Below are 13,916 nucleotides of genomic sequence, written 5' to 3' on the forward strand. Positions count from 1 at the left end.
CAGGTAAAATGGAACTCTGAACTCATTTGATAAATTATCACATTCATTTCCTGATCTTGGTCAGCAGTGAGTTTAAAACCAGGATGATTCATACATGTTGATGTCTCTAAAATAATTATGAAATCAAGTCTTTATTTATGTAAGTAAAAATATGTTTATCAACCTGTTAAAAAATGTTACAGAATGCAGGAAACGGCATCTAATTTCATCAAAATTTCCTGGGGGAGAACCCCCAGACCCCCCACCAGTGTGAGAAGATACCTTTCTTGGAAAACTGAATTTTGTGCACAGAAGTACTGAAAACTTGAACTGATTTTACTCTTTGAGTAAAATCAAAGTGGTAAAGTGGCTTAGTGGTAAAGCAACTGATGATGAAAAAGCCACCAGCTGATTCAGCTCCATGGTCCTCACATGTGTCTGACCAGGTCTGAGCTGAGAGAGTCTGCAGAGCTCCTGCAGATGTTCACAGAGACTTTGAATTCTTCAAATGAGKTTGGAGGTCAGATTTATGACAAATGCGTTGTTCAAAATGGTATATCTGAATAAACAGGAATCAGCTGGATTTCTTCTTTAAAACTTTATTCTCAGTCTTCTGACTCCAATCTGGTTCATACAGCACTCAGTAGCACAGGCCTCTTGCAGACCTTGGGCTGAACCAAAACAAAACACAGCTGCCCTGCTCTGAAGCAGAGACTGTCTAACACACTGACAACTTCTTTCTGCTATAAAAATGAATTGAGCTTATAATGTACCTTTCTTCCTGGTTACACCCCAGGAGGTGTTACCTTTTACGTCAGATGTCAGAACGTCACTCACAGTTTTGTTTAGGCTAAAGAAAGAACACATAAGACACACATCAACTCTTTGTCAGCTTTAACCTTACAGACTGAAATGATCAGAAAGTATAAAATACAATAGTGAATCTAATATTCAGTTAATCAGTTACAAATTTTCCTTTGGCTTTCCTTTTTCCTTTGGCTGATTTTGCTTCCAAACATTTAGACCCACAATTTGATGAGAACTGCCATTACAAGGAACAAGGAACAGAACATTGTGAGAAAAAGAAAAGATGGGGCTGCAATTAAGATTTTAATTCTGGTGTTCAAGACTTTCAGACGTTGCTTTAAACAATATATTCCCATATTTTTTTATTATGATTTTTCAATTTAATGCATTTTCTCTAAATTTATTAAGCCTTACTTTTTGTAAATACTCTAACATGTTAAGATTTGAATGTGTATTCAATGTTTTATTTATGTACTTGGCTTGTTAAAGTTAAAATTTAGAGAATAAATGTTTCAACATACTAAAATCTTTTTTTATTCTGTTGAATTGGCATCATACATTTGTTTAAACTTTAAGTTTGGAATCTTGTAATCAAAGCAAATTTAATTCTCAAAAAGTTTCAACTCTGAGCATCCCTGAGATCATTCAGTAAACTATACACTGTGTTCTTAGAGGCCAAAGTTTCTGTACGGGTTCATAATCAGTATTTAGTTTTGCGTATGTTTTACGGTCTACTTATGGTGAAATATGGCCCTCAAAACAGATCTTGCTTAGGGCCCCCAAATGTCTAGGGCCGGCCCTGGATGTAAGCATCCACTAATCACTTTCTGAAAGCTTAAAAACAGTCCAGTTACAGACAGTGTTGACTCCAAATAGTTAATGACACATTTTAAACAAAGATCTTATAAAACAGCTTAGYAATCTGGAAGTGATCATTGTCAGCTGATGTTATCCTTTTATTTCTCTGCTGTTTCTCTGACCTCTACAAGTTCAAATCCTCAGCAAAGCCACACCATGACTGAACACAAGGATGTTGCCCATTTAAAGCAAATGTAAACACTGCAACTGTAAAACATTAGAATTAAACCAACTGCGGACGTCAGCCAGATCTTATTTAGTATCAAGCTTCACATCTTCATACTTGACAATCTTTCCATCACGAGTCACCACCTCTGTCTGCTCCCACCTACCCATCTCCCCATTTTTCTCCTCGAAACGTCGGACCATCACCCTCCCCGTGGCTGGCAGGTTAAAGGGAAGATCCTTAGCAGCTTGTTGGTGCAACTTCATTTTCATGAATTCGCTGCTGATATCTGTTTTAGGGACGAGTGCCTGATTTTTGTCCTCTGTGATGTTGGCAGGAGCAGGTGCACGCACTCCATGCGGGGGACTCAAATTTTTGATTTCTGGTCTGGGATGTTGCAGCAACGGAGATTTGTTTCCGTTAAATGGCGATGGATCTTTGTTTCCTGCTAATTGAGCCCTAATAGGCAGATGTGCACCTATGTTTATTGGTGACGGGGACCGGTTTCTGCCAGTGATGTCAGGCGAAATGGGCTTAAGGCGTTCTCTTAGATATGCACCTGTGTTTATTGGTGACGGGGACCGGCTTCTGCCAGTAATGTTAGGTGAAACAGGCTTAAGGAGTTCCCTTTGAATGGGCGTATTTGCGACGACTCCTGCTCCTCCAGCTCGTCGAATTTCAGTCATAACCCCAGCCATGGAGGCCCTCAGCGAGGGGTCTGGCTCCACCATCCTACACACTGCTTTACAGTAGGGCTGGTCCTTCAGCGTCTCCTTGATCTTGGTCGGACAGACGCTCGGTGTTGGTAGCCGGACCCGAGCACAGAGCTCAGCGATGATCTTCCCCATGGCCCACACATCAGAGCTAGGGCTCCTTTGGGTGCCTATCTTCAGAACCTCGGGGGCTGAGTAAGCCTCGTTCCCCATGTCTTGTGCAGAGTTTAGTCCATGTCTGAAAAACTTAGCAAGTCCCAGGTCAATGATTACAGCTCTGTTTGTGTCATGTTCCACCTGCAGAAAAACAAAACAAAACATACTTTAACAATCAAGAAACACCCTGTTTACAACTAATACACATTTACAAGAGAAATACACCACAGGATCTTTACACTGTGCCTCATTAGATGATTAAATTAGACACTAAACTGTTACCAGATATTGTCAATGAAATTTAAAAAAAGATGAATGATAAATATTTTAAGGGGACGGGGTGGGGTGGGGGGGAGTTATGCAAAATCAAKTTTATTTTTAGCTTTATATCATGTTATAATATCATTCTCTCATCAAAAACAAACCAGTGTGTTGCTTTGACTCATTCATGTTTGAGAAATCCTTGAATCTCCTGTGGTAGCCATGTGGAGCTGCCTGAACACTTGCTGGTACAAAGTACCACCTATTTGCCCAAAGCTCCTCCCTGAAGCTCAGTATMAAACCTGATGAGATTATATTACTAAAAGCTTCTCAGTCTAGTCTTTTCTGATTAAAAAAAATACAATAAAAGGGCTTCATTGAGGAAATGCCTTTTTTGGAATGACAAGCAGACCCTCCTACAATGCTCTAAGTTTATAAACGTCCTGAAGCACTTGTATTAAGGTGTGCTGAAGTGGGAGTGTCAGAAATGGTAGGAGGTTCTTAAAGAGACAGAGGCCAATTTCAACATGTTTAGAAAGGCTGTGATGCAAAATCTAAATTATTTTTGATAAATACAGCATTTTTATTACACCTGAAGGTTACTTGACTGTGGTAAAGAATTTAATTTKKKSCYWRAAAATACTTAATACTCCCCTTTAAGTTTGTTAAAGATTCTTAAATGTCATACTGTAGCACCTGAGACTTAAACTGTATTTACTGTCTTTCACAACAACTTTAAAATAAAGAGCAAGATGTATTTGTGTGTATAAACTTTAACACTCACCATGATGTTATCAGGCTTTAGGTCTTGATGAACAATATCTTTGCAATGAAGACAAAGCAGTCCTTCACACATGCCAATGATGATTTTAGCTTTATTTGATGGAGTCAACTGTAAGAAAAAAAGAAGTTATTTTAAAAGAGTATTTTACAATACGGAAAACGTATTTTGCACTTTGAGTTTTTCTTTCATTTAATTAAAAGCTCTGAAGCAAAACAAACGCCACATTAATCTTTTCAAGACACCATCTAAACAGTAAGTCTTATAAATGTTAATACTTGTGCTGGCAACATAAGTAATAATAAAATCAGAGGCTTATTTGACTGTTCAAGAGGTTCTTTTTTATTTTTATTTTCTTTTATAGAGGCTGAGAAAAACAGAGGAAAACATTAGGTTTTCCAAACACATATTAAGATTACTTTTAGTCATWATAGGTCAGGGGTTGATCAAGATGCATCTTCAGTTCTCTTGTGATATAAATAAAAACTAAAAGAATAAACCTAATTCAGAAATAATTTGTAAAGAATATAAACCAATCGGTATAAAAACCCCATGTCCTTCAACACTCTGTAACATGTGTGATTGACAGTAAAACCTGAGTTTGTGACATCATGGATGTAACCTCACCTGTATCTTAGACTTTGCTGTATGGAAAATTGTTGTCTCCAAATCTTCTCCAAAGATAAACTCTAAAGGAATAATCCATTTTCCATCTGATAGAGTTACTTTCCCCAGAAGCTTCACGATGTTGGGATGTTCTGCTTTCCTGCAGATGACAAGTAAAATAAAGATCTTCATATTTTTCGACTGATACATCAGACAACGATCGTAATTCTGTGACAAGGGAAATTTTACGAGAATATTTAGGGTTTAATCTCACTACAGTCACAAAAATCACATTAAACATTTTCTAAAACTGATAAATATGAATGTTTCATATTTGTTTTCCAATATAGTTTCTAACAGATATAGAACCAGTAAGGATTATTGAAAAATGCTGAAATGTCTGCAGAATATACTATCAAAAACATTTAACAAGAAATTTTGGAGCTAATAATCTATAGCTTATTGTTAGGTGACTTAAAAAACAAAAGTTTGAAAACAGTCAAGTTCTGCACTGAATAGAAGTGCAGTTTTATTTATTTTATTATTATTTTTTTGAGTGAGCACTTTCCAAGTAAAACACTTGCACTTACTTGTACACTTCACATTCTCTCTCCAGGTCTTTCCTACTGATGAGATGTTGTGGCACTTTTTTCACTGCAGCCCAGGTGTCATTGTATTTCTCCTTGTACACTTTGCCAAAGCAGCCTTTAGCAAGCGTGGCTGTGGAGAACGCCATTGGGGGGGATTGTGTTCAATCTGGAAAGAAAACAGGAGGTCGCTTTTAAAAGTTAAGTTCAACCCAGACAAATCAAGTTATTACTAGAAAAGATTAAATGCCAATTCCATGAATACCACACTGCCTTGTCTGTGTTTATAATCAAGCCAACAGATGAAAGCTCATGTTGAGGCTTGTGCTGCTTTCCAAAGAGTTTCTGCTTTATTCTATTGAGTTACTTTCAGCAACCTCTTCAGTTACTCTTTTTCATATTAACGTGCACGTTTTATTTGCTAGAATTAAACATGAGTACAGTTTGATGCTGCAGTACTTTTGTTCCACTCAAAAGAAAATAAAACTTGTGTTTTCACACTGCAAAGCTTTTCATTCAAATAAGTTATCAGATTATATATTTAAAAATAAAAAAATGTACAGAATATGAGTCACCATAAAGTAAACTAAAGCAATGGAAATRTTTCACAAATATTTTAGTATTACAACATGAGTGATGCTGAAAAAAAAGAAGCAATAGAACCTTTCTTMCTGAAACATGTTGAGACAAGCTCAAAACTCTTTAAAGTGATGAGAAAGAAAATCCAATAATTAAATACGTAGAGTGCTGAATAATCAGACGACCCATGTGTTCTTGAAATGTGTCAAACCGTCAAATGAAAACAATTGCTGTTCTCAACACAGGCGTGCCACCTTCTGAGAAAGGCAGGAATATTGGTTGCTTACACACAAACAAGAAAGTGCCAAACCCTTTTAATCTACCTGAACTTCCTTGTGGCTTTGGTAAGTCAACGGTAACCATTTTGAATGTGGAATAAACCTAAAACAAATCATGCAAGATCATCTAAGTAAACAAACTGTAACTGCACCTGGTGTGTTAAAAAGAGCCACCCAAATCTGCAAACAGTGTGTGTGTGTGTGTGTGTGTGTGTGTGTGTGTGCTGAAGGTCAACAGACGATCATGCTAAGCTTGCTAACTGTTCCACCCTCTGACTGCTGCAGGGGCGTGTCTTAGAGAGAGGCTTTTATACCAGAACACAGCCGCTGTGACGAAACCGTGGAGAAGACACGTCACCGTGGAGAGCCATTAACCAATGTGCAAATTAGCCTGCAGTACCACTGCTCTACCCGTATGAGCAGCAAAAACACATTTTTAGACCAAATATTACAGATTTGAACAAAGACGCACAAAAACATCAAAATTAGCACAGAAACAGTACTATATAACATTTTAGACGCATTCTAGGCAGTTTATCAGCTAAAAAAAGTTAATTTTGGGGTAAGTTACTCTTTCAATATGCTTAAACTGGCAGTGATAAATGTGTGTGTGTTGTACTAGGCAAGCACTGGGTCCACAGAGAGCAGAAGAGACTTTATACATGGCCTTGCACTGGAACTTCGACAGCGATTTATGCTGGAAAAGGCCATGATGGAAAAGCCACRTCCCCAGCCTGGTCCTGGCACAAAACAGTGTGCAGTTTGTAAAAAAAATATACCTGTCGCAAATGTAGAAAGGAGGAAACCTGGGTGTGTAATAAGTGTTAGATGTGAAGCAGCTACATCTACATACAAACATCTTTCTTTGTTGTAAAAAACAAAATGTATATATTGCTTGTGTAAGCTGYTTTTTGTAAATACTGTAAATAAAACTGACTGCCAATTCCTGTTTATGTATCTTGATTCCCTCAGCCACGTCTGAAGAGTTTAGGTCGAGGGGGGATGAAGGTGTTGTGTAGGTGAGCTGTGGGTCTTTGGCGTTTTAATAGACACTATGTGGCTCACACCAGGGGAGCGGGGGTTGYAGAGGCCAAGATCTCTTGCACAAAAACACACAGCCACGGCAGGAAGCCAGGGCAAAAAAAACCAAACAATGATCGGACGAAGGTGGAGAAAAAATGAGCTGAATATATACCAACAGGGATGAGTGGACGTTGGAAATAGCTGGGTGATTAAAGGGTGACAACATGTGTGAGAGAACTMACTGGAAGAGACTGAAAAATCTGAGGACTGAGATGACGAMACGAACACYAGAGGGAGGCACAAGACAACAGAAAGCACACACACAAGACAGATCCTTACAAAACTTTTATCAGCTTTGAGGCGTTTCTATACAAATTCCAGTAGATGGAAGTCTTGTATAAAAATGTACAGCATGCACCCTACTTAAGTTTGACAAAAAGCAGGAAGTGGTCAGTACACGAGTGAAGCTCGAGAGCGCAGGACTTATAAACAAACCCTCTTTGATTGTTCTTCAATCCWGAAGAAAYATCCTTGTTKTACTTTTYAAAGTGATAATATACTTCGACMATGACTCTTAAAAAGGAGGATTCTGCTGATTCACAGCAAATAAGTAAGTACTTAAGGTTGAGCAGCAAGAGGTCTCTACTCTTAAAGCCTTGCACTGACCGGCTCCTTTGACAAGACCTCAGTTTGATGGGGATTCCAAAGGAGGGGTGTTAACATGTGAACCAGATATGGATTTACTACAGAAGGATGATGCTAAATAATGCAACTTTAGAGTTTATAATAGCAACATGTGACAATTTTAACTTAAGGAAATGTTAGAAGTTTACATTAAACTGATAGTTAGGCTATAGGTTCTGAATTTTAAAAAAGGCTATTGATTCCAAAGTTTCACAACTTTATTTTCCTCATCCTGCTATTTAACATTCAAACACTTTATTGTGTCTGAACTGTTTAAAATGAAAATGTTTACACTATAAGCACACTTTGCTAGGCTACTGCTATATTTAATAGCATATTAGATGATTTTAGCATGCATTTTGACAAGAAAGCTAATGTTAATGTAAACATTTTCTGTTGTATGATCATTTTTAACATAGTTATTGTATATATTGTATAAAAATTACAAATTAAACATGCTTTTTAATGTGTTTTGTAAGAATAAAACAACTTGCTTTTAAAAAGGAGTAAATCCTAACAGTGTGTTTCAATCTTAAAGGTGGCCAAAGTTTACACACCCAGGAGAGCGGGTATGTTCCTCTTTTTCTTCTTCTTCTTCTTTATTTAAAACATTGTATTGCCAAGTAAATAAGTTGCAGAAAGTCATCTTCAATGAAATAACATTTGAAATCAACATGATTTTAAATAGCTGCCACAGGCAGCTGACCTTAAAAACAAAAAGAGTGGCTGTAATTCAGCCAGTTTTACAACTAAAGAGCAGAGATTTGTTGTGATAACTGAAACTCATTTGTAGCAGCTACTGCGTAATCATTTTCCAACACAAACTGGTCTTAGTCTAAAACTCTATCAGGAAAGAGGCAGGCATTGTGCATTCTTTCAAGGAGTGGTATATATTTTAGTGTTCTTACTAACATGTAATCTCTTGTTCTAAGTCTATTTACATTTACTTTTGCACGTGTTAATAGAAACTAAAAAAAATTTGTTGTTTGTTACAGTGATGAAAATCTCGCTGTCAATTTGGCCCACCGCTTCTTTGACACATATGTGGGAATCCAGACTAATCAGCCTGAAATGCACAGCTCTGTGAGGCTCATTCCAAAAGAACCGACGGATGAAGAAGTCCTGCAGAAAATCCCCTCTGAGGAAGACATGGCCAGTTTCGATAAATCACAGGAACCCATCCATTCCTCAAACACAATGCAGAAAGAGGAAGCAGTTGAGCYTTCACCAGAAACATCACCTTTTACACCGATGAAGGAAATCACCAGTGAAGAAGACTGCCTTGAGGGTGAGCCAGTGGAGCAACAGAGAGGAAGAAAGGATGACAAGAACAAAATAAGGAAAAGAATATACAGGACTTTTAGTAAGATGTGTTTATCTATGATATTCTTATATTATTAGTAATCAAAATTTTATTTTTTTGTTTTGAATTCACAGAGGTAAAGAACAAAAAGTCGCTGTTTTGGGGATTTGGAGTGATTGTTGGCATTGTTATCATTGTTATCATTGCTGGATCTGTCGGTAGGTTGTTAAAATCTAAAAAAAATATGTTGGTTTATTTATTTATTTATTTATTTATTGTTTTATTGTTTTAATCTATGATTCGTCAATATTGCTAAGTGGTCAAATATATTTTCTACTTATCATTTTAATGTTTTGAATATCTGATAAGCTTTGATGCATTTGAAATTAAACAAATTCATGTCGTTTGTGTCCTTACAGCAGGGGCACTACAGAAGAATTCTGGTTCTAACAACAATGGATGGATTAACTGTATGTACTTTATACTATACTTACTCAGCCTTTTAGAAACGCAATGTGTGTTACCTTTAGTAAAAATGAAAAAAGTTCAACCTTAAAATAACTTGATGCTTCTGAAGTCATTAAATGTTTATTATTATTATTATTATTATTATTATTATTATTATTATTATTGTGCTGTAATTTAAAATGTATTTTAATCTTTTTTGCAGCCTGTGACTGTTTAAATATTCATTGTTGTGATTATGGTGCACTGATGATTATTTTAGCAGTCTTTGCAGTCTTCCTCGTGTACTTTAAATTATGTCATTGTCTTTTTTTGTCATTGTCCTTACAGCAGGTGCACCGAAGCCAAATTCTGGCCCTGACATCATTGCATCAACTTCTTACTGCCGTATGTATACTGGACTAACTGCATTTTAGAAACTAAAAATGTCATCTTTAACTTGCATGAAGAAAACCCTAAATTGTGACATTAAGGTGAGAAATTGTAAGTTTTTTATAGAAATCCTCTATACTACTTTTTCTTTGAAGCTGAGATTGTGTTGTAACCTATTAATCAACAAGTATGATGTAATTTGCATTATGAAGAGGTACATGTGTAACTTTTTTTTCTCGCTTCACTCTTTTTTTTACTTGCTTCACTCATCAGTGTGTCTCTGTTTCTAGAGGGGAACTGCTTCACGTGCATGGACGAAGGCAAATGTCTAAATATGACGGCAATATTCAGGAATGTAAACGACGACCATCCCGTTTACCAGAAGAACAAGAACCAAACGTTTCCCAAATGTTCTGAAATGAAGGCGCCAAAAGAAAACACCTGCTCTGTGTGCTTCGACCGAGATGCCATCCGTATCTGCTGCTCAAACATAACTGAGATCATGGTGGAGGAAAGCAAAGGCGGCACAATTGAAAACGTCGAGTGTATGTATAACATGATTATGTTAACCTTATTGTTTGAGAATTATATTCATTAATTGGTTAAAAGATGAAAAAAAAATCAATTCACACCTTAAGGCCCGACCCACCGATGGCATTACCCCTAATGGGGACTATATTCCATCGTTATACTTGCATAACACTTATGAATTTACTGACACATTCATTTTTGTAACTGTGTTTATACCTAACCCAGACTTCTTCTCTAAAACTAACCATTACTGGTCTATTCCTAATCCTAAACTGACCCAAAACTTAGTTTACACCATACCTCTAAAACCAAAGAGGTCTCTAATTCAATGCCACAGGCATCACACAGACCCTTGTCATGGAGTCCCATCACCATTTTGTGGCGGTTGAGCAGATTGTGCCCAGTTAGGACTCCAACCAGTGTACTAAATGACAGGGAGATGAGAGCTTTGCCAAACCTTAGATTTGGGCCGTTAATCAGTTCCCGTGCCTGTCTACAGTCCATCAGCTCCCTCCAGCGGATTGAGTTTTGACGTCTAATCCAGGCCTGTAGGGCAGTCCTACAGACTGTTGTTGAGGTACCTACAACAGGCTCTGGTCTTTTGAAGTGGCCCTGACTGCCAGCTTTTGCGAGGTAGTCGGCCCTCTCGTTACCATAAATGCCAGTATGTCCTGGTACCCATTTAACAGTAACACTRTTRTSTCTCCCCAGTTGGTTGACTGCTTCGGCACACTCCCAAGCCAGTAATGACGTAAAGTGTGGTCCTCGGAGAGCTTTAATAGCAGTTTGCCTATCTGTTAGGATGAATATTTCCTTCTGTGTACACCGAAGGTCTTTGAGAGATGCCACACACTGGTGGATTGCATATATCTCAGCTTGAGATACAGTTGTAAAACAACCTAGTGGGTATTTATGCTCTCTCTTACTATGGTTGTGCAAAATAAGCACCCCTGCACCTACTGGCCCCTTCAGAAGGGATCCATCTGTAAAACAGTAGAAATGATTGGGAGACATGTCCGTCGTAGAGAGGTTAGTCCAGACAGACCTGTCTTCTATCTCTGTCTTAAAACTTGGCTCTTTGCACTGCTTAGACCACTGCCTGGCTCTGAGTGGTCAAAGGAAAATAATTCTTGGGGACCGCTTTATGGATCCTGAGAAGCTCAGAACACTGAGTGTTTCTAACCTTGTGTCCTTCATCCGAGGGACGAGAAGGTTTCAATGAAGACCAGTGTCTTTTTTGGGGAGAGCAATGGGCCCACTTAGGAGGCCTCCGCTCACATGGATTTTACATCCATCCCCACTCACCATACCTCTAAACCTAACCAGTACAGCTGCAAATAAAGTGAGGACCAGGATAAAGTCCTCACTTTGATAATAACTCTTTTGCACATGGTCTGTAGCAGAAACAAGTACGCACACATGGAAATCCCCACCTTCACAATTTATGCTGTAACTGGAACACAGTTCAGGGTCGGATTTAATGTTCTTCTGATTTCCCTTTTCCTTCAGGTGAGATTCAGCCCACCCCTGGACCTTCAGGTGAGATTCAGCCCACCCCTAGACCTGCCAGAAATGTAGCACCTTCTTGTGACGGTAAGTTTATTTACAAATCACTTTGTATTAACCTGAGAAAATATAATAAAACCTTAAGGTTTTGCCAAACTTAGATAGTTAAAATAATACTTTAAGGCAAGAACATGTATTAAATTCATTTGAGCATGCTAAGTTTCAGTAACATTTGAGCTGGAGAAACTGTTTTTGTTTCAAAGCTGATAACTGATAAATATTTTCAGAAGTTATTTTCAGATGCATAATTAAAGCAACATGTGTGCTTTCGGGTTTAGGTCTGAGCAGTTGAAAGTGCAAGAAAATCTGTTTAACAATGTGGTTCATGATGCACTCTCTTACATCAGTGTTGTTTTCTATTTTTATTTGACAGCTTTTATTCTTCTTATCATGTCTGGAGTCCTGCTGATCATTAATGTAAGTATGGCTCAAACTGAACGCATGTTCAAATCCTTCCTTAAATTGTCTGTGAAGTTATATCATGCAGTATTATACAAAAATAAATATCAGTGACCCTGAAGTGTAAGTAAATCTAATAATCATGTTTTAGTTTAAATAAACTTATGTAGTTTAAATAATTAATAGTTTAGTTTATATAAGCAAAACTCTTCTTGTTGATTTACTCACTTAAATCTCAACTGTTGTAAAATATAATCGCACATATTGGATATTTTTTTGGAAATAGTTTTCAGACACAGTTTTGTGTAATACATTTACTTCTTTCTGTTTTGAAATAGACTTGAAGATGCAGTCAAGAACAAGAAACACCCCAACAGACTTCTGCTTTTTTAAATTGCTTTTTTGTTTTAAAATCTAAACCCCATTTCCTAGATGTGTTTTTAAAGTATTGTCAAAGCGCAGAAATAAAACATGAACTCATAAATTGAAATTGTTAATTTGCTTTTACTTTTTTGTATTCACTGACCAATTCGATTCCACTAAAATAACTTCAGTGAAGTTTAGAAAAGCCAGAAGAAGAAAAAGTTACATATTCATGTTTTGGTACAGATACTCATGCAGACTCATCTCATCACACGTGCTATTTATTTATTTATTTTAGGGCTGTCAAATGATTAAATTTTTTTATTCCAAGTTAGCTGTAATTTAATCACGATAAATCATGATTAATCTTAAACTTAATATAAAACTTTTTTTTTTATTTTTAAATATTATTTATTAATTAAATAAATAAAATAAAACAAGCCATAAGAAGGCAAAAAGAAAAAACCTGTACATAATGTGTTACACATGGAGTTTTTTTATATTATTTATTTAACCTTTATTTATCCAGGTGAACTGTTTGAGAACCACTTCTCATTTACAAACATGACCTGGAATGCACTGAGTGCAAAATACAAACCTACATATTCAGCCATAGTAAAATGATTGTAAATTTGAATCACGATTAAAATGTTTAATCTATGCCCATGCAGCATTAAAAYTAATCAGAGTTAACTCGATTAATTTCATAGCCCTAATTTATTTATTTGTTTTCATTTATTTCTAGCAGTGAAACCCAAATTAAACTGGCTACCAACAGGAGCAGGGCATTTAGCAGCTCTGCTCCTCAGCTCTAGAACTCACCCATTTGTTACAGACTCACTTCCCCGTTTTAAATCCAAACTGAAAACCCATTTTTTTAAATGAACTCCCTCTACAACTGCATTGTTCATTTTATATTGCATTTGAATTTTATTTTTACTGTGATGTCTGTTTTTATGTTTGATTATGTAAGCTGGCCTTGAGTGTCAAGAAAGAGTCCATCAATAAAATGTATTGTTATTAAACTCATGTGGTGCATGTTCTTTATTCTTTTAATTTCTTTTAAAGTTTTTCTAACTTTTTCTACTCGCTTTCACTGTTTCTGCTAGTGAAACGGTAGAGAAGTCTGGGCTGTTGTTTTACGCTTGATGTGCTTTCTGTCACAACCCGGGCTCGAACTTGCAACCTCAGGAAAACAAATTCCGTAATGTCCAAATATTCACAGCTGTAAAGGTTTCTAATAATAAATCACATTTTAAAAATATCAGATTCTTTTCAATGCTGTACATATCACTGTGGTGCCTTTTTTAAATTAATTTATTAATTATTTTATTTATTTATTTTGCTGATGTCATCACTGCAAAATCAACACAAGGGCTAAAAGCAGTTTAAACACTCCGATAACAGGATGGAGTTTGCTTTGCTTTAATAAACTGTCC

The 13,916-nt window shown here is 36.7% G+C and overlaps 2 protein-coding genes across 2 annotated transcripts; one reads left to right on the top strand and one right to left on the bottom strand.

The window, feature by feature from the left end:
- Positions 1 to 1,076: 1,076 nt before the first annotated feature.
- Positions 1,077 to 5,259, bottom strand: zmp:0000000881 (sperm motility kinase 2A). The gene is made up of 4 exons (XM_014029673.1): positions 4,918 to 5,259; positions 4,349 to 4,487; positions 3,725 to 3,832; positions 1,077 to 2,820 (listed from the first exon to the last, which is right to left on the bottom strand). Exons 1-4 carry the CDS (start codon positions 5,061 to 5,063, stop codon positions 1,897 to 1,899), a joined length of 1,317 nt encoding a protein of 438 aa, XP_013885127.1. The 5' UTR covers positions 5,064 to 5,259; the 3' UTR covers positions 1,077 to 1,896.
- Positions 5,260 to 7,248: 1,989 nt separating this feature from the next.
- Positions 7,249 to 12,611, top strand: LOC106533407 (uncharacterized). Its single transcript, XM_014029674.1, has 10 exons — positions 7,249 to 7,404; positions 8,017 to 8,047; positions 8,474 to 8,766; positions 8,916 to 8,999; positions 9,201 to 9,251; positions 9,577 to 9,633; positions 9,909 to 10,163; positions 11,659 to 11,742; positions 12,089 to 12,132; positions 12,453 to 12,611. Exons 1-10 carry the CDS (start codon positions 7,362 to 7,364, stop codon positions 12,456 to 12,458), a joined length of 948 nt encoding a protein of 315 aa, XP_013885128.1. The 5' UTR covers positions 7,249 to 7,361; the 3' UTR covers positions 12,459 to 12,611.
- Positions 12,612 to 13,916: the final 1,305 nt, after the last annotated feature.

This window comes from Austrofundulus limnaeus, unplaced genomic scaffold, assembly GCF_001266775.1.
Source record: "Austrofundulus limnaeus strain Quisiro unplaced genomic scaffold, Austrofundulus_limnaeus-1.0 Scaffold940, whole genome shotgun sequence".
Taxonomy (NCBI): domain Eukaryota; kingdom Metazoa; phylum Chordata; class Actinopteri; order Cyprinodontiformes; family Rivulidae; genus Austrofundulus; species Austrofundulus limnaeus.